The sequence below is a fragment of the Pleurodeles waltl genome, chromosome 4_1, assembly GCF_031143425.1.
Source record: "Pleurodeles waltl isolate 20211129_DDA chromosome 4_1, aPleWal1.hap1.20221129, whole genome shotgun sequence".
Classification (NCBI taxonomy): domain Eukaryota; kingdom Metazoa; phylum Chordata; class Amphibia; order Caudata; family Salamandridae; genus Pleurodeles; species Pleurodeles waltl.
In genome coordinates, this window is record NC_090442.1 from 381285529 (window position 1) to 381309946 (window position 24418).

Sequence of the window (24418 nt, forward strand, 5' to 3'; positions counted from 1 at the left end):
TCAGGGGGGACAGGTTTTGGTACTCACAGTATCAGAGTAGTCCTGGGGTCCCTCCTGAGGTGTTGGATCGCCACCAGCCGAGTCGGGGTCGCCGGGTGCAGTGTTGCAAGTCTCACGCTTCTTGCGGGGAGCTTGCAGGGTTCTTTGGAGCTGCTGGAAACAAAGTTGCAGCTTTTCTTGGAGCAGGTCCGCTGTCCTCGGGAGTTTCTTGTCTTTTCGAAGCAGGGGCAGTCCTCAGAGGATGTCGAGGTCGCTGGTCCCTTTGGAAGGCGTCGCTGGAGCAGGATCTTTGGAAGGCAGGAGACAGGCCGGTGAGTTTCTGGAGCCAAGGCAGTTGTCGTCTTCTGGTCTTCCGCTGCAGGGGTTTTCAGCTAGGCAGTCCTTCTTCTTGTAGTTGCAGGAATCTAATTTTCTAGGGTTCAGGGTAGCCCTTAAATACTAAATTTAAGGGCGTGTTTAGGTCTGGGGGGTTAGTAGCCAATGGCTACTAGCCCTGAGGGTGGGTACACCCTCTTTGTGCCTCCTCCCAAGGGGAGGGGGTCACAATCCTAACCCTATTGGGGGAATCCTCCATCTGCAAGATGGAGGATTTCTAAAAGTTAGAGTCACCTCAGCTCAGGACACCTTAGGGGCTGTCCTGACTGGCCAGTGACTCCTCCTTGTTATTCTCATTATTTTCTCCGGCCTTGCCGCCAAAAGTGGGGCCTGGCCGGAGGGGGCGGGCAACTCCACTAGCTGGAGTGTCCTGCTGGGTTGGCACAAAGGAGGTGAGCCTTTGAGGCTCACCGCCAGGTGTGACAATTCCTGCCTGGGAGAGGTGTTAGCATCTCCACCCAGTGCAGGCTTTGTTACTGGCCTCAGAGTGACAAAGGCACTCTCCCCATGGGGCCAGCAACATGTCTCGGTTTGTGGCAGGCTGCTAGAACTAGTCAGCCTACACAGATAGTCGGTTAAGTTTCAGGGGGCACCTCTAAGGTGCCCTCTGTGGTGTATTTTACAATAAAATGTACACTGGCATCAGTGTGCATTTATTGTGCTGAGAAGTTTGATACCAAACTTCCCAGTTTTCAGTGTAGCCATTATGGTGCTGTGGAGTTCGTGTTTGACAGACTCCCAGACCATATACTCTTATGGCTACCCTGCACTTACAATGTCTAAGGTTTTGTTTAGACACTGTAGGGGTACCATGCTCATGCATTGGTACCCTCACCTATGGTATAGTGCACCCTGCCTTAGGGCTGTAAGGCCTGCTAGAGGGGTGTCTTACCTATACTGCATAGGCAGTGAGAGGCTGGCATGGCACCCTGAGGGGAGTGCCATGTCGACTTACTCGTTTTGTCCTCACTAGCACACACAAGCTGGTAAGCAGTGTGTCTGTGCTGAGTGAGAGGTCTCCAGGGTGGCATAAGACATGCTGCAGCCCTTAGAGACCTTCCTTGGCATCAGGGCCCTTGGTACTAGAAGTACCAGTTACAAGGGACTTATCTGGATGCCAGGGTCTGCCAATTGTGGATACAAAAGTACAGGTTAGGGAAAGAACACTGGTGCTGGGGCCTGGTTGGCAGGCCTCAGCACTCTTTCAATTGTAAACATAGCATCAGCAAAGGCAAAAAGTCAGGGGGCAACCATGCCAAGGAGGCATTTCCTTACACAACCCCCCCCCAAACGAAAGAGGATGAGACTAACCTTTCCCAAGAGAGTCTTCATTTTCTAAGTGGAAGAACCTGGAAAGGCCATCTGCATTGGCATGGGCAGTCCCAGGTCTGTGTTCCACTATAAAGTCCATTCCCTGTAGGGAGATGGACCACCTCAACAGTTTAGGATTTTCACCTTTCATTTGCATCAGCCATTTGAGAGGTCTGTGGTCGGTTTGAACTAGGAAGTGAGTCCCAAAGAGGTATGGTCTCAGCTTCTTCAGGGACCAAACCACAGCAAAGGCCTCCCTCTCAATGGCACTCCAACGCTGCTCCCTGGGGAGTAACCTCCTGCTAATGAAAGCAACAGGCTGGTCAAGGCCATCATCATTTGTTTGGGACAAAACTGCCCCTATCCCATGTTCAGAGGCATCAGTCTGCACAATGAACTGCTTAGAATAATCTGGAGCTTTGAGAACTGGTGCTGAGCACATTGCCTGTTTCAGGGTGTCAAAGGCCTGTTGGCAGTCCACAGTCCAGTTTACTTTCTTGGGCATTTTCTTGGAGGTGAGTTCAGTGAGGGCTGTCACAATGGATCCATATCCCTTCACAAACCTCCTGTAATACCCAGTCAAGCCAAGGAATGCCCTGACTTGAGTCTGGGTTTTTGGAGCTACCCAGTCCAGAATAGTCTGGATCTTGGGTTGGAGTGGCTGAACTTGGCCTCCACCTACAAGGTGTCCCAAATAAACCACAGTTCCCTGCCCTATCTGGCATTTGGATGCCTTGATAGAGAGGCCTGCAGATTGCAGAGCCTTCAAAACCTTCCTCAGGTGGACCAGGTGATCCTGCCAGGTGGAGCTAAAGACAGCAATATCATCAAGATAAGCTGTGCTAAAGGACTCCAAGCCAGCAAGGACTTGATTCACCAACCTTTGGAAGGTGGCAGGGGCATTCTTTAAACCAAAGGGCATAACAGTAAACTGATAATGCCCATCAGGTGTGGAGAATGCTGTCTTTTCTTTTGCTCCAGGTGCCATTTTTATTTGCCAGTACCCTGCTGTCAAGTCAAAGGTACTTAGGAATTTGGCAGCACCTAATTTATCAATGAGCTCATCAGCTCTTGGAATTGGATGAGCATCTGTCTTGGTGACAGAATTGAGCCCTCTGTAGTCCACACAAAACCTCATCTCTTTCTTTCCATCTGTGGTGTGAGGTTTGGGGACTAAGACCACTGGGCTAGCCCAGGGGCTGTCAGAGCGCTCAATGACTCCCAATTCCAGCATCTTGTGGACTTCCACCTTGATGCTTTCTTTAACATGGTCAGACTGTCTAAAGATTTTGTTCTTGACAGGCATGCTGTCTCCTGTGTCCACATCATGGGTACACAGGTGTGTCTGACCAGGGGTTAAGGAGAAGAGTTCAGGAAACTGTTGTAGGACTCTCCTACAATCAGCTTGCTGTTGGCCAGAGAGGGTGTCTGAGTAGATCACTCCATCTACTGTACCATCTTTTGGGTCTGATGACAGAAGATCAGGGAGAGGTTCACTCTCTGCCTCCTGATCCTCATCTGTTACCATCAACAGATTGACATCAGCCCTGTCGTGGAAGAGCTTAAGGCGGTTTACATGGATCACCCTTTTGGGGCTCCTGCTTGTGCCCAGGTCCACCAAGTAGGTGACCTGACTCTTCCTTTCTAGTACTGGGTAAGGGCCACTCCATTTGTCCTGGAGTGCCCTGGGAGCCACAGGCTCCAGAACCCAGACTTTCTGCCCTGGTTGGAACTCAACCAGTGCAGCCTTTTGGTCATACCAAAACTTCTGGAGCTGTTGGCTGGCCTCAAGGTTTTTGGTTGCCTTTTCCATGTACTCTGCCATTCTAGAGCGAAGGCCAAGTACATAGTCCACTATGTCCTGTTTAGGCTCATGGAGAGGTCTCTCCCAGCCTTCTTTAACAAGGGCAAGTGGTCCCCTTACAGGATGACCAAACAGAAGTTCAAAGGGTGAGAACCCTACTCCCTTCTGTGGTACCTCCCTGTAAGCGAAAAGCAGACATGGCAGGAGGACATCCCATCTCCTTTTGAGTTTTTCTGGGAGCCCCATGATCATGCCCTTTAATGTCTTGTTGAATCTCTCAACTAAGCCATTAGTTTGTGGATGGTAAGGTGTAGTGAATTTATAAGTCACTCCACACTCATTCCACATGTGCTTTAGGTATGCTGACATGAAGTTGGTACCTCTGTCAGACACCACCTCCTTAGGGAAACCCACTCTGGTAAAGATACCAATGAGGGCCTTGGCTACTGCAGGGGCAGTAGTCGACCTAAGGGGAATAGCTTCAGGATACCTGGTAGCATGATCCACTACTACCAGGATATACATATTTCCTGAGGCTGTGGGAGGTTCCAGTGGACCAACTATGTCCACACCCACTCTTTCAAAGGGCACCCCCACCACTGGAAGTGGAATGAGGGGGGCCTTTGGGTGCCCACCTGTCTTACCACTGGCTTGACAGGTGGGGCAGGAGAGGCAAAACTCCTTAACCATGTTGGACATATTGGGCCAGTAGAAGTGGTTGACTAACCTCTCCCACGTCTTGGTTTGTCCCAAATGTCCAGCAAGGGGAATGTCATGGGCCAATGTTAGGATGAACTCTCTGAACAGCTGAGGCACTACCACTCTCCTAGTGGCACCAGGTTTGGGGTCTCTGGCCTCAGTGTACAGGAGCCCATCTTCCCAATAGACCCTATGTGTTCCATTTTTCTTGCCTTTGGACTCTTCAGCAGCTTGCTGCCTAAGGCCTTCAAGAGAGGGACAGGTTTCTTGTCCCTTACACAGCTCCTCCCTTGAGGGTCCCCCTGGGCCTAAGAGCTCAACCTGATAAGGTTCAAGCTCCAAAGGCTCAGTTCCCTCAGAGGGCAGAACTTCTTCCTGAGAAGAGAGGTTCCCTTTCTTTTGCTGTGTTGCAGTTGGCTTCCCAACTGACTTTCCTGTTCTCTTGGTAGGCTGGGCCATTTTTCCAGACTCCAGCTCTACTTTTTCACCCTGTGCCTTGCACTGTGCTCTTGTTTTCACACACACCAGTTCAGGGATACCCAGCATTGCTGCATGGGTTTTTAGCTCTACCTCAGCCCATGCTGAGGACTCCAGGTCATTTCCAAGCAGACAGTCCACTGGGATATTTGAGGAGACCACCACCTGCTTCAGGCCATTGACCCCTCCCCATTCTAAAGTAACCATTGCCATGGGATGTACTTTTCTCTGATTGTCAGCGTTGGTGACTGTGTAAGTTTTTCCAGTCAGGTATTGGCCAGGGGAAACCAGTTTCTCTGTCACCATGGTGACACTGGCACCTGTATCCCTCAGGCCCTCTATTCTAGTCCCATTAATTAAGAGTTGCTGTCTGTATTTTTGCATGTTAGGCGGCCAGACAGCTAGTGTGGCTAAATCCACCCCACCCTCAGAAACTAGAGTAGCTTCAGTGTGGACCCTGATTTGCTCTGGGCACACTGTTGATCCCACTTGGAGACTAGCCATACCAGTGTTACCTGGATGGGGGTTTGGAGTGGAACCTTTCTTGGGACAGGCCTTGTCTCCAGTTTGGTGTCCATGCTGTTTACAGCTATGACACCAGGCCTTTTTGGGATCAAAGTTTTTACCCTTGTACCCATTGTTTTGTGAAGAGGCTCTGGGCCCACCCTCCTGTGCAGGTTTTTGGGGGCCTGTAGAAGACTCTTTACTATTTTTAGTTTTGGTTGTCTCATCACCCTTCTGCTGGGGAGTCTTTGTGACCCCTTTCTTTTGGTCACCCCCTGTTGAAGTCTTGGACACCCTTGTCTTGACCCAATGGTCCGCCTTCTTTCCCAATTCTTGGGGAGAAATTGGTCCTAGGTCTACCAGATGCTGATGCAGTTTATCATTGAAACAATTACTTAACAGGTGTTCTTTCACAAATAAATTGTACAGCCCATCATAATTATTTACACCACTGCCTTGAATCCAACCATCTAGTGTTTTCACTGAGTAGTCAACAAAGTCAACCCAGGTCTGGCTCGAGGATTTTTGAGCCCCCCTGAACCTAATCCTGTACTCCTCAGTGGAGAATCCAAAGCCCTCAATCAGGGTACCCTTCATGAGGTCATAAGATTCTGCATCTTGTCCAGAGAGTGTGAGGAGTCTATCCCTACACTTTCCTGTGAACATTTCCCAAAGGAGAGCACCCCAGTGAGATCTGTTCACTTTTCTGGTTACACAAGCCCTCTCAAAAGCTGTGAACCATTTGGTGATGTCATCACCATCTTCATATTTAGTTACAATCCCTTTGGGGATTTTCAACATGTCAGGAGAATCTCTGACCCTATTTATGTTGCTGCCACCATTGATGGGTCCTAGGCCCATCTCTTGTCTTTCCCTCTCTATGGCTAGGATCTGTCTTTCCAAAGCCAATCTTTTGGCCATCCTGGCTAACTGGATGTCCTCTTCACTGGAGTTATCCTCAGTGATTTCAGAGTTGTTGGTCCCTCCTGTGAGGGAACCAGCATCTCTGACTATTATTTGTGGAGTCAGGGCTTGAGAAGCCCTGCTCTCCCTAAGTAGGACTGGAGGGGGGGAATTTCCCTCCAAGTCACTATCTTCATCCTCTGAGTTGCCATCCTCAGAGGGGTTGGCCTTTTCAAACTCTGCCAAAAGCTCCTGGAGCTGTACTTTGGTAGGTTTGGGGCCCATTGCTATTTTCTTTAGTTTACAGAGTGACCTTAGCTCTCTCATCTGTAGATGGAGGTAAGGTGTGGTGTCGAGTTCCACCACATTCACATCTGTGCTAGACATTTTGCTTCTAAAAGTTGGAATACTTTTTAAGAATCTACAACTGGTTCTACAATCTAATTCAAACTTTTACAAACTTTTAAACTCTAAAAGAAATGCTAAACAGGATCTAACACAAGGCCCTAGCAGGTCTTTTAAGAATTTAGAAAACTTTTCAAATTGCAAAAATCAATTTCTAATGACAATTTTGGAATTTGTCGTGTGATCAGGTATTGGCTGAGTAGTCCAGCAAATGCAAAGTCTTGTACCCCACCGCTGATCCACCAATGTAGGAAGTTGGCTCTGTATGTGCTATTTCAAAGTAAGGAATAGCATGCACAGAGTCCAAGGGTTCCCCTTAGAGGTAAAATAGTGGTAAAAATAGATAATACTAATGCTCTATTTTGTGGTAGTGTGGTCGAGCAGTAGGCTTATCCAAGGAGTAGTGTTAAGCATCTGTTGTACATACACATAGACAATAAATGAGGTACACACACTCAGAGACAAATCCAGCCAATAGGTTTTTATATAGAAAAATATCTTTTCTTAGTTTATTTTAAGAACCACAGGTTCAAATTCTACATGTAATATCTCATTCGAAAGGTATTGCAGGTAAGTACTTTAGGAACTTTAAATCATCAAAATTGCATGTATACTTTTCAAGTTATTCACAAATAGCTGTTTTAAAAGTGGACACTTAGTGCAATTTTCACAGTTCCTAGGGGAGGTAAGTATTTGTTAGTTTTACCAGGTAAGTAAGACACTTACAGGGTTCAGTTCTTGGTCCAAGGTAGCCCACCGTTGGGGGTTCAGAGCAACCCCAAAGTCACCACACCAGCAGCTCAGGGCCGGTCAGGTGCAGAGTTCAAAGTGGTGCCCAAAACACATAGGCTAGAATGGAGAGAAGGGGGTGCCCCGGTTCCGGTCTGCTTGCAGGTAAGTACCCGCGTCTTCGGAGGGCAGACCAGGGGGGTTTTGTAGGGCACCGGGGGGGACACAAGTCCACACAGAAATTTCACCCTCAGCGGCGCGGGGGCGGCCGGGTGCAGTGTAGAAACAAGCGTCGGGTTCGCAAGGTTAGTCTATGAGAGATCTCGGGATCTCTTCAGCGCTGCAGGCAGGCAAGGGGGGGGTTCCTCGGGGAAACCTCCACTTGGGCAAGGGAGAGGGACTCCTGGGGGTCGCTTCTCCAGTGAAAGTCCGGTCCTTCAGGTCCTGGGGGCTGCGGGTGCAGGGTCTCTCCCAGGCGTCGGGACTTTAGATTCAAAGAGTCGCGGTCAGGGGAAGCCTCGGGATTCCCTCTGCAGGCGGCGCTGTGGGGGCTCAGGGGGGACAGGTTTTGGTACTCACAGTATCAGAGTAGTCCTGGGGTCCCTCCTGAGGTGTTGGATCGCCACCAGCCGAGTCGGGGTCGCCGGGTGCAGTGTTGCAAGTCTCACGCTTCTTGCGGGGAGCTTGCAGGGTTCTTTGGAGCTGCTGGAAACAAAGTTGCAGCTTTTCTTGGAGCAGGTCCGCTGTCCTCGGGAGTTTCTTGTCTTTTCGAAGCAGGGGCAGTCCTCAGAGGATGTCGAGGTCGCTGGTCCCTTTGGAAGGCGTCGCTGGAGCAGGATCTTTGGAAGGCAGGAGACAGGCCGGTGAGTTTCTGGAGCCAAGGCAGTTGTCGTCTTCTGGTCTTCCGCTGCAGGGGTTTTCAGCTAGGCAGTCCTTCTTCTTGTAGTTGCAGGAATCTAATTTTCTAGGGTTCAGGGTAGCCCTTAAATACTAAATTTAAGGGCGTGTTTAGGTCTGGGGGGTTAGTAGCCAATGGCTACTAGCCCTGAGGGTGGGTACACCCTCTTTGTGCCTCCTCCCAAGGGGAGGGGGTCACAATCCTAACCCTATTGGGGGAATCCTCCATCTGCAAGATGGAGGATTTCTAAAAGTTAGAGTCACCTCAGCTCAGGACACCTTAGGGGCTGTCCTGACTGGCCAGTGACTCCTCCTTGTTATTCTCATTATTTTCTCCGGCCTTGCCGCCAAAAGTGGGGCCTGGCCGGAGGGGGCGGGCAACTCCACTAGCTGGAGTGTCCTGCTGGGTTGGCACAAAGGAGGTGAGCCTTTGAGGCTCACCGCCAGGTGTGACAATTCCTGCCTGGGAGAGGTGTTAGCATCTCCACCCAGTGCAGGCTTTGTTACTGGCCTCAGAGTGACAAAGGCACTCTCCCCATGGGGCCAGCAACATGTCTCGGTTTGTGGCAGGCTGCTAGAACTAGTCAGCCTACACAGATAGTCGGTTAAGTTTCAGGGGGCACCTCTAAGGTGCCCTCTGTGGTGTATTTTACAATAAAATGTACACTGGCATCAGTGTGCATTTATTGTGCTGAGAAGTTTGATACCAAACTTCCCAGTTTTCAGTGTAGCCATTATGGTGCTGTGGAGTTCGTGTTTGACAGACTCCCAGACCATATACTCTTATGGCTACCCTGCACTTACAATGTCTAAGGTTTTGTTTAGACACTGTAGGGGTACCATGCTCATGCATTGGTACCCTCACCTATGGTATAGTGCACCCTGCCTTAGGGCTGTAAGGCCTGCTAGAGGGGTGTCTTACCTATACTGCATAGGCAGTGAGAGGCTGGCATGGCACCCTGAGGGGAGTGCCATGTCGACTTACTCGTTTTGTCCTCACTAGCACACACAAGCTGGTAAGCAGTGTGTCTGTGCTGAGTGAGAGGTCTCCAGGGTGGCATAAGACATGCTGCAGCCCTTAGAGACCTTCCTTGGCATCAGGGCCCTTGGTACTAGAAGTACCAGTTACAAGGGACTTATCTGGATGCCAGGGTCTGCCAATTGTGGATACAAAAGTACAGGTTAGGGAAAGAACACTGGTGCTGGGGCCTGGTTGGCAGGCCTCAGCACTCTTTCAATTGTAAACATAGCATCAGCAAAGGCAAAAAGTCAGGGGGCAACCATGCCAAGGAGGCATTTCCTTACATAACCCTACACTAATGCAAACTGAAAGTTGTCCACAGCGTTCACAGCTTCTTGCATGATGTGGCATTCAAGGGATTATGGTTCATTTGAATAATTAAACTTTTGCAGATCTTTCAGAGGATTTCACAACATGGCCCTTTGTTACTTTTCACTTTGCATGCAAATAGGGTAACAGTAGATGCAGAGCTCAAAACCCTACAATATGCTGAAAAAAGAAAGGATGACGAGATCTGTATTGGTTACATATTCGAAAGTGAGACAGAGCCAAAGCTAACAGGGAACAATTATGAATATAAAACAGCACAGCCTCCATTGATATGCAAGTATATCACTCCTGATGAGGTCAAGGGTCGAGGCTGAACATAATTTGTGACTCCTCCTGTCCTTGTGTTGTCTTCAGTCAGAACATGAGCAGGAGCCACACGTGACCTCTGATTGACTCCATTCAATCATGCGGCCTGACATCCAATTTAAAAGATGGTAGCAGAGAAGATTGCATTGTGGATTTCATAACATCCTGACTCCTAAAGTACGTTTTAATCAATGCTTATTTTTTTTGCTTCCTTTCTTATTTACAGTCAAATCTTTAGAGGGGGCATGTCAGAAATGGAGGTTTTAATTTTGGAGAGGAGCTCCCCCAACAATTGAAGAAAACCTTGAGTTAAGTCAAAAAACACTCCTGAGAGAATTTCTGCTCCACACATCATATCGATGGCACACGTAGCAGGTGACCCTCACCGAAGTGTGTGCTAAGTTCAAGTAGTACCAACAATTTTAAAGTAAAGGATACAACAAAATCAAATTCCCAGACCAATTTAGAAAAATAGAGAACGTTTGAATGCATGAAAAGACACCAAGACCATCAAAGTAGATTAAGGGGAACCAGAGATTTGGATTTCAAAGGTTTGAGGATAAAGGCACCTAGAAGGAAGTCAAGCACTATGGAAAAACAACTATTCATAGCGGACCAGGACCTAGGCACAATTTCAAGTTCACGAGATGGAGCAGAGTTTGGATACACGAAACAGGTTGCCTCGGTCAAAGATCTTATCTTCAGACTTAGGGCCTGATTTATATTCAAGGCAGACAGGTTACTCCATTACAATGATAACGGATATTCCGTCCGCCGAAATATAATTTCCATAGGAAATAATGGGATTTATATTTCAGCGGACGGGATATCTGTCACCGTTGTGACTGAGTAACCTGTTCATAGAAATTAGGCCCTAAGTCTTAAACTGCTGGGACAGCTTTTGGTGGACACCTTTGTAGCCACTAGCTCCCCAGGATAGGCTTCTGGGCAACAGTTCTCTCGTTAGCCAGGTATCCTGCAGGCTATAGTCCTCTCTACTAAGGTATGCCCATTCATGGGATGCTAAACAGGATTGCACAGACTTATAAAGAATTTCCACATAGTGTTTTCAAGTCAATGATTGTTGCTGCAAAATCTGAAAACTGAAAATGTTACCTTATGTTTGGGTGGAGGGCTGCCTGTGCTCTTGTCCATGTGCAGATTGGATGGGGAAACAGTAGCACCAAGATTTCCCTGGGGTATGCCTTGCATCTTTCCTCCAGGAGACACTTGCATTGCAGCAAGCTGGGCAGCATACAACTGCTGCAAAATGACAACGAGAAGAGGGAGACATCATAAATACGTAAACACTTCTTTCAAAAACGTCCCTTTTTGCATAGCCTTTGGGGCATGTCTCTGATAGACGTTTCTCGTTTAGCCCAATGGCATATTCGAAACAAGCAGCTGTCACCTCAATTTTTGTGATGCATTCCTCCAGGAAGGAATGACAGACTTCACAAATACAATGCCCCTGCTTCAACATATCCAGGGACATGAACAAACGACAGTAGCCAGTCAAGCTTGCCTCACATCACCAAATCACTGTGGAACCTAAAAGCATATATGCCTAGAATCATTCTTTCATTTCAAGAGACTAAAGTGTCATAATAAGAGGCAGAATCCAGGTTTGGTAATTTGGTAAACAAAGGTTTCTACTGAGGAGGAAGATGTCCTATCCATTAACAGTTGACTGGCATACTGTAAGAGGTGATTTGAGCGACCTGTACATCTTATACTACTTTCTTTATATACTCTTTGGTTTACTTGTGCAAATGTTATTCCATATGTAGCCTGCCAGATTCAGAGCCCCTTCACACCCATTCTGTCAGAGGGTCCATATAGCACCGATTCCCCCTTTCCAGGTAGGTTTACGAATATCCTGCTCAAAGAGTGCTTTCCGTGGTAAAAGAAAGTGAAAAAAGACTGCCCATTTATTCTATGTTGCATTTGATATAGTGCAGCAGGTCTGTCAGCAGGATGGGCGACATGTAACTACGTATATTGATTACTCAACATTTCATTATGGAAAAAGAAAACGTAAAACATCTGGTGACCTCACCATGGGGCTCGGAACCCCCCTATTTATTCTCCTCCAAAAATACAGTTCGACTACAAGCAAATAAGTAGGCTTTTTAACTGTGGATGATGCACGGAGGATACCGCTTGTGCCACCATAGCCCAGGCTCATACTCCCTCCCCTATCTGACAGCTTGAGTCTCTCTCTCCCCTCTCCCCATCCCTCTCACTCTCACTCTCTCTCTCGCTCTCTTCCAAGACAGAATGTAAACTTTGCATCTGAGGGGGCACCCACCTACCTTGCATTCAGCATTAACCACACATGCTTCCTCAATCTCTTTCACCAGAAGACCTACATTTTGTGGCAGTGCCTGAGTCCTGGTCACTAAAGACGCTGTGAGCATCACCAACATGGGCTCCATTTTGGAACCAGATTCCTCTGTAACTCCAGGCAACAATGAGCTTCTCCTGAGTCAGGAAAAAATTACAGGCCAGATGTATGACTCTCAGTGTTTGTGACTCACATTCTGCATTTTGTTGCGAGTTACAAACACTGATGTATACCAGTGCCATAGACACTCGTTGCGATTCCCAAATGGGTTGCAAAGGTCCTGTCTCATTAATATTCATGAAACAGGTCAGATTTTGTGACCCATTGGAAATGGCTGGCACTCACAGGGCCTGATGGGGTCAGCAGACCACTATGCCTGTGACTGCAGTTTTTTTTTTAAATGCAGCCCGTTTTCCTTAAAGGAAAACAGGATGCGTCTCAAAAATAAAAATAAAAATAAAAAAAAGTATTTTCATTTTTTTTAGAGTGGGCAGTGGTCCGTGGGGGGCCCTTCCCATTTGCGAATTGGTTACTGCCTCCTTCAAGGAGCCATAAATGTTTTGCAAATGCATTCCTGGTTGCAAAACATTCATACATACCAATACGACTCCCTATTAGGAAGGGACGCCCTTTATAAGCCTATTCCTTACACTGAATCGTAAAAGCAAAATGTGAGCCGGTAACAATTTACCAACTCACATTTTGCCTTTGGTACATGCCAAAATGTATTTCACTGGTCGCAAACCGCCCTATGGGCAGTTTGTGACTGGTAAAATGCATCGTACATCAGGCCCTAACTCTTAAGTCTTCTCACAGGGATAACTTATTCACCACTACTTTGGCTTCAAACAAGCCTCAAATCAGCACCTACAGGAAAACTGGTTTGCAAAGTGTGCTCTGCTTTTACTTACTCTGTTTTCCTATTCCTGCAGGCAGCAAATGATATATTCTTTGTATCTCAATAACCGTTCAACCTTTTCTACTGCATTCCCCTATTTCTATCTTATTTTGGCAGTAAACTGTCATGGTTGTGGTATTCTTGTGTTGTATTGTTCACAAACAGAAGATCTTGCACCCAGCAGTTTTGTCCTCATGAAAACCCAATTGTTACAACTCAGAAAAGGCAATTGTCTCTGATTACAGCTTATAAAAGGTAAAGGCCCTCTATTTAAAAGCAGAGGTCTCCAACCTTTTCTGTAATCAGAGTTGTCATCTCAAAAACACTTTTTTCATTTTTGCTATATGTATATTAATTCAATTGAGCACAAGGTTTTAATTCAGTAGGCTAGGTTGCAGACAGGAGAGCTATTCACAAATACCTGGAGAGCTACCAGAAGCTCACAAGCTATTTGTCTGAGAAACCTTAGTAAAAGGGTAGAACATGTTATCCTCCGCAGCACCAAATAGTGTGTGTGGCAAGTACGGTGAGAAGAAGGCAACTTTATAGCCTTAGGTGTATACAAAAAACACTTTACGCACTGCGTGCAGGGTTCTCACTTAATTTGCACCAGATTTGATCCCACTAGTGTAATCTCTAGCATTTAGTTTTTCTAATCAAGTCTCATCTTATGTTCTCACAACCGATAGCAGTGGTAGATTCTGATTGAATATTCGTGAAGAAAGGTTTGTGTGTATGAATCCCAATTGGATTCTGCTATTTGCTTTTCAAGGTATGTAATTGGTTCTCACTGTCGGTCACAGCAATGTTCCACTCTACAAGGGGTGCTATTTATAGGCTCTGAAATGTGACGTGTTCTTGATCAGACAAAACCCGACTTCCATCTCCCACACCTAGTACAGGACTATTCCACACACATAATGGCCACTTAGAAAAACCTGATGAATGAGAAAATAGTTTAAAGCCTTTTATGGAAAACTCTACAAATGGGGTAGTACTAAAGTTTGGAATACAATCATAGGAATGCTCTTCTGTTAATGAAAAACATATGGAAAGGCACAAAACCTGTCTAAATTGTCTCCCACGGTTTAAGGAGGATCTCCAAATGCAAGACATGTGATACAGGTACTGGTTGGGTTCTTCATTTCCTCAGGACTAAACCCCAATGTCTCAAGCCTGTTCCAACATACTGAGCTAAAGTGACTCCAGTGATAAGTTAACATAAGTGTTTGTGCTTGACCAGTAGTTACCTAAGGGGAGCTCTCACACTTTTGAGTGTAAAGTTTAGTGGCATAGCCCCTTCCCAAAGACAATGTTGAATAGATATAATTTTCTGTAACAACAAATCAAAGACCAAGATCACACATCAAGAAGCAGTAAAGGGTTTCTAAACAGAGTATTGAACATGACAATCATGAATTTTGTATGCCAGTTGTTTTCATTTCAAATTGGTTAAAAGAACGAGTCTCCTCCTGGATAGTTACATTATTAGCATCATTACGGTTGACGTTTCAATTAGAAAATTCCTCAAATAATCTGGAAATATTAATCTAGAATTTGGCAAGCGCGTAGTAAGTAATTGCAAGATGTGCTGGTCTAGCCTCATCTGTGTATGCAGGAATTAACAGGAACTAACAAAATGTTAGCACTGAGCAGGATGACCAAGAGGTGTGAAGTGAGCAGCCTAATCTCAAGTCAAAAGACAAGAAAATATACTTAATGCTCAATGGCTCACAACTCGTCATCATCCATAAAGGGTAAATTCCGTATTTTGCTTTCTTATAAAATAATGCTTCAGATGGCAATCCTTTTCAATCAATCTTCACACATCTTCTAGTGACCAGTGTCAAAATAACCACCTTGAGACTTACACCATCTAAAGCCGGTTTTATGATGGAACCACGCATGCGGCAACCGCGCATGACTGAACAACGTGGTCGGGACAATGATCCCGTTGTTTCCACACATTCCTTTACCACGCATGCCTTTACAACGATTTGTAAAGGCATGCCTAGTAAAGGCATGTGTGGAAACGGCATGCGTGATTGTCGCATGCCACCCCTGCCCCTAAAAACAGAAGTACCCCAACCCCCACCTTTAAAAACTACCCGATATCCCCCACCCACCCTGAGCCTTAAAACAGACTCCCACCTCCCCAAAAAAACTATCCAACCCCCCAAAAAAACAAAATTACCCGACCCTTCCCCCCGCCCCTAAAAACTTGCCTCCCTGCCTTCCCTGAATACAAAATTACCCCAACCCCCCCACACCCGCCCCTAAAAACCCGATCTCGCACCCGCCCTAAATACAAAATTACCCCGACCTCCACACACTCCTAAAAACCCGCCCCCACCCTAAATACAAAATTAGCCCAATCCCCACACCAATAACCTGCCCCCCACACACCCTAAATACAAAATTACCCCAACCCCCACCTCACCCCTAAAAACCCAACCTCCCACCTTCCACTGAATACATAACTACCCCACGCCGACCCCCACCCCTAAAATCCCGCCCCCCGCCTGCGCTGAATACAAAATTACTCCAGCCCCCACCCCGCCCCTAAAAACCCGACCCCCCCACCCGGCTTAAATACAAAATTACCCCGATCCCCACCCCTAAAAACCCGCCCCTGCCCTAAATACAAAATTACCCCGACCCCCGCACCCCTAATAACCCACCCTCCACCCACCCGAAATACCAAGTTACCTTAACCCCCGTCCCTGCCCCGCCCCTAAAACCTGAACCCCACCCCCAAAAACCCTCCCTCCACCCACCCTAAAAACATTATTACCCCAAACCCCACCAAATAAAAAATTACCATGACCCCTCACCCCGCCCCTAAAAATCCGACCCGCCCTAAATACAAAATTACCCCGAACCCTGCCCCTAAAAACCTGACAACCCACCCCTAAATACAAAATTACCCCGATCCCCCCTACCCGCACCTAAAAACAAAATAACCCGACCCCCACCCCGCCCTATAAAACATAGTACCGAACCCCCACCCCTGCCCCTTAAAAAAAAAAAAAAAACCTAACCACCCCAACCCCTTCACTCCCCGACCCACCCATAAAAAAACCTACCACAACCCTTCTCCAGCCCCATTTAACTGACCGCGTCCTCTCCTGATGGATCTTCCTTTTTCTCTGCCTTAACCACACATGTGCGTAGTTCAGCACATGCGTTGTTAAGGCATAAAAAAAGGCCTGCGTTGTTCCGGACGTGTTGTTCCGAATCGTTCCCTCTAAAGCCTGACCCTAGAGTTACAAAACAACAGAAAAGTCACATTCAATTAGGGAATCATCAATAGTATATGTTTTACGCCGTTGACAATATCCTAGCGCACGTGAATCTTCTAAAGCCCTCCCTGCATGGAAGAAATTCATGCAGTGTGTGAAATAATTCAAGTTTTGCATAAGGCACTTCTTCAGTTAATAAGCAAATTGCTGTAGTCTGATTTACTGTAAATTGTTTTATGCACTTGGCTGGTACCCTAGCTGTAATTACAGACTCACCCTATATTTAAACACCTTGTCTCCACAAACCCTCAACATGATTAAGTTCTGCAAATTGCAGTATTCAGCAGGGAATTAATAAGGACCAGGGCTTTGTTGTTTTGGGATCTAACTAGTTTCAGTGGTTACAAGTCCGTATGTGTCAGGCGTTTTTCACCTAAGCAACAAACCTTTCATAAAGCGAATTACGTTTCTTGGCAATAAGAGCATTAGAATGCTTCTGCAGAAATATACACTAATGTACCAAAAGCATGGAAAGGGGAGGTGTTTACAGGGATTCGCGCATCCTGCACAATGCAATTACGTAGAGTAGACGCATACTTCCACAAGCGAGAGTACATCATCACATGCAGATGATTTTCTAACAAGACAGTCACAAGAAGTCCTCCTGTTTTTAAAGGAAGAGGAGGAGCTGAAACAGAGAGGCGAGTAGGACAGTAATCTCATACAGGCGATTTCTATACCATCAGTAAAACAGAGGCAGGACTGATCATCTCCCTGACATAGACTGTTAGAACGAGGACCATATGCGGGAACTAAAGAAAATATTTGGGAGGAGAGAAATTAAATTAGACGTGGGTGGAGGCTATATCAGCAACATAATTTCCTACAAATTACATTATTTCCTGTAGACCAGGAATAAATATACTTTCCTTCGTGAAAAATAACAATAATTAGAAAAGGATCTGGTGAGGCTGGGTCTCTTCTGCCGAATCTTCTTATCACATTATAAAATCCTTAGAAATCGGACAGCCGTGTAAATTCATTATCTTGCCCTTTGCTGATTGCCCTTGAATGTGTAAATTAATTTGGGGCTTTGTCAGATGATGCATATTTAATCACTGACATCTTTCTGTCTCCGATCCACTGGCTCAAACACTTAATGCGCTCCTTGAACCGAGCTCTATGATCAGGTCCCTGTTACTGTCGGTTCTGTGACCTGGGAGAAGGCACGGAGACGGTGGCAGGGACTTGCTCCATAGCAAGCTGCGTGCAGTGGGATGCGTGCCCTGCACAGAACTGCCCTCCTCTGGTGCAGACGCAGACGAAATAAAGTGACGTGAGCCTTGCGGGGAAGCCAGGAGACTGCACGGCACAAATGACTGCACTAGGGGGAAATAACAGTGGGAGGGAAAGACGGGACATCTGTGTTGTGGCAGAACGTGTACTTCTTTCCCGAAAGCAAGACTGTAAGACACACTGATTCCTGGGATAGTCTCGGGCTTTTGTTTCTGTCACCGTCAGTCAGCACTGAGACCCCTAATGGATCATGACAGCCAGATAACGTGGCCTCCTCCCTGAGCAAACCAGTTCATTTTGTATTGTACAGAAGTGGGCGGGGAGAGTACAACGGCTCAATACGAAAAAGCATGCACATGACCGCTACAAAGTAAATTCACACAACTTCAATTTAGCCCTTTGCGAATTAGTAAATCAAGGATAATCCAAGCCTGTTTAGAATGAGATGCAGAAAGGCATTTCACACTTTCCTACAGTCAACAACGACAAAGTCCTCTTCAATCACGCTTCTTCGGCTACTTCAGTGTATTTAATTATAGAAATGAAGTATAAAAGAACACACCATTGGTCCAAGAATAAAAGCTTTGTGGGGTGCTTGCATCTGAAAAATAGCCAGAGGGCACTTTACAGCGTAGATGCACAAGCATCTTGAATGATGACCTATTTATGCTCCCATAGTTCTTGATATTTAAGAGAGAAGAGTCCATGACACCTTGTAACACAGGCTGCTAATTCTAGGCTCTGGAAAGTCTTGCGCTTACCAAGCAGCAGTTCTGGCTTTCCCTTTGACCACCTTCTTAAAGAGGGCTCAGCCTACAAGAGGGTTTGCTGTTCTTCTGCCATCAGCGGTGGAAAAGTGTGGCACAATGGTTAGAGCGGCAGACCCTGAAGCAGAGATCTGGCTCAAGACCAGGGTTCAAGTCCCGCTTCGGCAGGTCTTGGGCTCAATTCCCTTGGACCAGATAAAATCTCCACAATGGCCCCAACAGTGCTTGGATGCCTGGCTTCACCCTGGGGTGCCCAGGAGTGGGCACCTCACAGGGAAAAGCCAGGAGGGGTTCCATAGCGGTATGAGTACAGCGCCTTGAGACCCTAACGGGTGAGTAGCGCGCTATACAAGTGCAAAATTTACATTTACATTTACTCACCAAACTTTTCCCTGGCCTCTGGAATTGTCCCTGCCATATGCAAACTCGCCATTATTAAGTACCTGGTGAAAAAAACTCTCTTGATACCTTAGTCCCTTAGAACCACCTCCCAATCCCCAACCTACCCTTCCCTGCCAAACTCTGTTATTTAATATGACCATGCTATAGGCTAAAAGCCAACCCTAAGAGGCAGGCGGCCTCACCATTTCAGAGTGCAAACACAAGAATTCACAAAGTTTTTACATAGAGGGTTACCTCAAGCATGCTACCTTCGGTCTCAAGCTATGTATGGGGTCACTCTGTACCTGCAGAACATCAGCACTCAGCATTTCTATTTACGCTATACCTTCAGCTGCTAGGCAAGGCAATAGATTATGGAGATGCCTTCCCAAAGTATTTATTTCATGAACTTCCTAGATTACTTTATTTACTATTTTACAGTTTTAATAAGCATGAGTTATGCAACATGGGGGATCAGAGTGTGGAATAAAAAAGTCGGTGAAAACTTAAGGTGAAACAGGATATCAGTGACTAGTACCAGTCACACACTGCATAGAGTCTATCAGCAGAATAGATACAAAAAACAGGAAAACATTTGGTAGTCCGAATGAGGATTAAATGATACAGGCATTGGCATAGCAGTGTGTATGGCCGCCTCCAGATTACAAGGCCGTAAATACTCTAAAGGGGTGTGGTTCCTGGAAGGTGGCGAGTCAGGGTGCGAGCAGATCAGACATTTGAGTAAAGGGGAAAAACAGTTGCAAAATGTTGATAAAAGTGATATACAATTAGGGGTGGAGAGATGGCCAACTATTCATGGAAGAGAAGGGAACAATGGACTTGAGGTATATCTTTAAAAATGCAAAGGACACACTTCTGGTGGGTAGTGATGCACAAGGTGAAGTATTTTTAAATGCACATCTTGAAGTGTGTTGCGTGTGCAACAGTTTCCAAGTAATTTCTATAAAAAGCCAAAGTCAACGGTCTCATAGCTCTCAGTCACCCACCATACAGGTTTATGTTACACATCATGGTGTAATGGAGTCCACTACAGTGTTTATGGACAGATTTTCGTGAAAAGCACTTCTGAAATATGAATACGTAATTAAGAAGACACATTTGTTACATTTTCCAGTAATGATGCCTCCAGTTTGGTATTAATATGCAAATACTCTACCCCTAACTCTTAATGTACAATATAATAGGATTTTTTTTTTTCTTGTGAGTGACCGCTAATGGGGAAGGTGCCAGAACAGATGGCATGATAAAATGCTGCCGAAATACAGAAGTGACCGATAAAATGTGTCCATATTTCCCATATAATACAGCTACATATGTGGCCTGGCAATATCTGGAATAAGCAAGCAGGGTGCTTAATTTAAGATACTCCCTGCTTGTCAGATTACACGCATCGCCAGGACTTTAAAGAAGAAAAAGTGCCACACAGACAGATTTGAAACGATATGGAATGCTACTGCTTTGACTCCATTGTTTGAATGTTTCCACAAATTATCATCAGTTTTCTGAGTCCACGGGAGAAAACACCGGCTGATCATCCTTCCACCCCCCTCTGCTTCCTTTAACTCTGCGAGCTGTCTTCGTGTACTGCGCAGTAATCTATTCCAATATGTTACAACATCTGTCTCCCCATATGATGAATGACCTACTTCATTGACCCTCTTTACGCCGCTCCAGCATGGCTGTTCATTGCAGCGGGAGGATGAATATTACTAATCTCTTCCTCGGGTCATCAGCCAGTGAATGTATCTCTATTTGGAGAGGATCGGGGACACCCAGCTGGGGCCCGCCACCCTCTCCATATAGCTCTCAAGATGGCTGTATCAACATGTGAAGTGGTGTAGTGTTCAAGAACATACCATGGAGCGCAGACGCCCAGCCCTTGCCAACTTCACGGTGCTGAGAGTCAATATTAGCACATATGGCCATCTCATGCAAGTGGTACACATTCAGAGCCATTTAACGCACAACACCCCCGCAGCTGATAGAAAATCTGCATGGGGTGTGCTTTCTAACCTCGTCTTTTTTTAACTGATGTAGGTAAAAATGTTAAATCCCTTTGTCACTTGCTTAAGATGATTACCTCTGACATACCCATGCCACCACTTTATTTTTACTCACACACACCTAACGCAACACAAGTCGATGCCAGCCCTGGCTTTCAGTGGACTAATATGAGTTTTCTAAACAGAACCCCACAGCACTTTGCATTGTACTTGTATCTGCAAAATAAGCAGGTTAAATGTTCTCAATATATTATTATTTCAACAGTGAAAGTCATAGAGATATGAAAAATATTGCAATCATTTATTATGCAACAATGCATGATTGTCTGGTGCAGTCAGCAATTGTAGAAGAATTAACCTCTAAGCATTTACAATTAATGTGTCAATTGAAACATTCCTGCTTTGTGTTGGAATCTAAGCACAGTTCTGCAAGGACTAAAAACGGAGGCAGCACAAAGGGAGCATGTGTTTGTGCATGTACCCCGCAATTTCATTGAGTTGAGCACTTAATGTATGAATTTGTGTGAGAATTCCAGGTTACTGGTTCAGATCCTAGAACGAAAGACGCAGCCTTTGTTCTTTAGAGGGTGACAAAATGGGTACCATTACATTTAGAAGTAAACACTACACAACGTTTAACTTTGAAACGGTGTGTTATAAAAATGGCCTAGAGGACCATTATTATAATTCCTAATCAGCCTATTAGAGTCTTAACAATAATCAAGATGTTTGTGGCAGAAACCACAGACTCACTACAAAGTTAACTATTATCATGTATCCTATAAGGCTACTGGTAGAAAACGTTTCTTTGAATACAGGGCAAACACACTGTAGCTATTTGTGCTTTGTCCTGCTCCACAAACACAACAGCATCATAGGCCTGACAAAGCCCGAGCCCACGGGGTCCCGTCGTTCAAGTAACACCTGTGTCACAGCATGAGTTTTGCTAGTGTACTTTTTGGGGTCTCCCCATTGTGAGACAGTTCCAAGTAATAGTGTGAATCTGACAGATGTAATCAGAATGATATTGCTTTGAATGGTAGTCGCTATTTGAACCTCCTTTTTCCATTTAAGTTTAATTTAGATTTGAGCCATTTCAAGCCCTGGTGCAAGCCTCTGAGATGAACATCGATGGGTCCACATCACTAGCAGTGAACGGGACGAGGCCCATAGGCCGGCACACTCGGCCATTAACTTGACGGTGTGATCAAGCTAATTCAAAATAATACAAAAAGAGTACTCGGAGGAAGGTAAAGGACTGATGTCTCAGTGTAATAATGTGGAAGTAACAACAACAACAAAAGAGCAAAGTTTACAGTGAAATGTTACACTGTATCAGCGAATGAAAAACATTGACGGGGATTAGAGCAAACGCAATGCTGACATCTAGATCAGTTAGGATACCCTCTATCTAATATTAACAAATGTAAAGAAGCAATTCAATGGGTCTCGCATTTGCTCAACTTAGAGCTATACTCTAAACTCCAAACCTGACTTTTCTTGCCACATAAATTGAAAATTAAAAATAATACAGTTTTACATAAATGAGCCGATTTAAAGTGCCACGCCATAAGCAGGAGCGTGAAGGAGCACACAAAAGGAAACAGAAGTTTGCTTGCAGTCAAAAGTATCGGCAGTTATGCAATTATCCATGTAACAGGGTCGATATCATGCGAAGCGCTCGACTACTGCCCAGCGAGATCGCGCAGGAAATAAAAATAAAAAGTGGTCCAGAAGCCATGCGGAAACCATGGAGCCTCTTATGTTTTTCAGTAGTTGGCCGGTGCGCTCGAGCTGGGCTAAACACCAGCAAAGGCATGACATATGCATGCCATTCACTAATAAAATCAAGCGATTTTTAAAAGGCAAGACCAGGAGCCAACAAAACTGATGGGCGTGCGGTGGGCGTGGTTAAAATCCCACAGAGGCATTACAGCAGGGTAGAGCGCTTGAGCGCTCGACCCTAAAAATGAGGTAGCAAGACATTCAGTAAAGTGGCCAGGTTCACTAAGTGTTTTAAAGAGCAGTATGTGGGATTTCATCTCTGGGGGTCTCCTACATAATCTTTTCTAGGTGCAACATTGGTGCAAAACGATGTATGCACTATTGTGGCAACAGCAGATCGGTAATGGCTAAATGGCACCTTGTGCATTGCCTGATTTGAGTGGGAATGGAGCCCTCTGTAAATAATCAAAGGCCGTGTGTAACAAGTGCGCTGGTGATTACATACTCTGATGAGAAGCTTAGCAAGACTGTTATGGGCCCTTATGCAAGCAAGGCAAATGGGTGCCCATTCGCTGGTTTGGTAGTGAAAACAGAAGTACAGTGGGCTCCTCACACTGCACCTGTTGTACTATCGATAACTACACCCTTGACCACCTGTAAGAGTATACAACTCTTGTATAATGAGCTACAAATTACAATAACTGACTGGACAGGTGCACCGGCGTGTCCCATTGATCGTCTAGGTTCCTACAACCCGTGCTCTTGCATTCAGAGACTGCGCCCTGCTAACTGGGCCTCTGGCTCTGAATCAAATCAGACACACAGCACCCTGATGCAGAAACTAAAAGAAGCCCTGCAAAAATACTGATTGTGCGTTGTGGGCCTCAAAAAGAAGTGCTTAATCCCGAATATAATGGCCTTATTACTCAGCACAATTGCCTCACATTTTATATTTGGTAGGACTGGTCCAAATCATACCAACAGGATTGATGCCAGGAAGTGAAAATAAATGACTATTACACCCACCCTGTCTAAAAATGCTTGTGGACCCTCAAAGATCTAGACTAGGCCCCATCCGTTTTAACTTTTACCTTGAACTACTTCGAGATTTTTTAAAACTCTGTGGGCCTTTTCTATCACCAATGTGCATATGATATGCGGATTTACATAAATCTTAATAACAACACTTCCACTGACAACATTAAAGGCTGCATCTTGGAAAAATCAAAGTTTGATATTCAGACAGAATCTCAAACAAAGTTTTAAAAAACTGAATTTCTGATCATTAGCTTGGATCCTTAAAATAACACAGCCAACAACTAGTATGCACTCTTAAAAGAAGCAGGCCTTCCCACAAAAAAAATATGGAATGCAAAATCTCAAAGATTCAAATTGGCTAGCAAACTGAATCTAGACACTACTATAAAATCAATGGCAGAAAATGGTAATAAAGCTCAACATCAACCGAAACTTATCAAATCAAGTAGCAGACTTATTCCCAAAGAAGTCTTCAAACAGGTTGTACAAGCACTTGTGATCTCAATACTAAGATCTGGAATCCCCAGCCTCACTGGTCTCCCCGGCACTAGACAGCCCCTCAGAAAGCCATGTTTCATGCTATTGCTTGACTGATAAACTAACATGAGAATTTATGAACATATTATACACCATTCCAAGTACAATGCATGTTCACATCTACCTGCATTATTTTCAAAGCACTAAAACTAATCTGCCCCACCGACCCCCCATTACCTGAAAAAGAAACTAATACTATTAGGCATTTGAAAACACCAACATGGTACAATGTACACCCATCCACGAACAACTTGCTGCAAGAAAACCCTTCACACCATCTGCATCCTTCTCAGGTTTTGTCCAAGATTTTAAATAACATTTTGTTGGCTATCAGAAAAGACCCATTTTTCATCACTTTCAAAACAGACTGAAAAAACATTTATTGCTAAAGTTACAAGATAT

The 24418-nt window shown here is 45.5% G+C and overlaps 1 protein-coding gene across 5 annotated transcripts in view; it reads right to left on the bottom strand.

Annotated features, from left to right (window-relative positions):
• Positions 1-24418, bottom strand: part of SOX5 (SRY-box transcription factor 5) — a 451433-nt gene that overhangs the window by 100882 nt on the left and 326133 nt on the right. For 4 of the 5 annotated variants that reach the window (XM_069228572.1, XM_069228575.1, XM_069228574.1 and 1 more), the window contains one exon: positions 10878-11024. The exons of the other annotated variant lie outside the window; for it this stretch is intronic. In XM_069228572.1, the coding sequence (XP_069084673.1) occupies positions 10878-11024 (147 nt within the window). The remainder of the gene's footprint in view (positions 1-10877; positions 11025-24418) is intronic. 5 annotated transcript variants of the gene reach the window in all.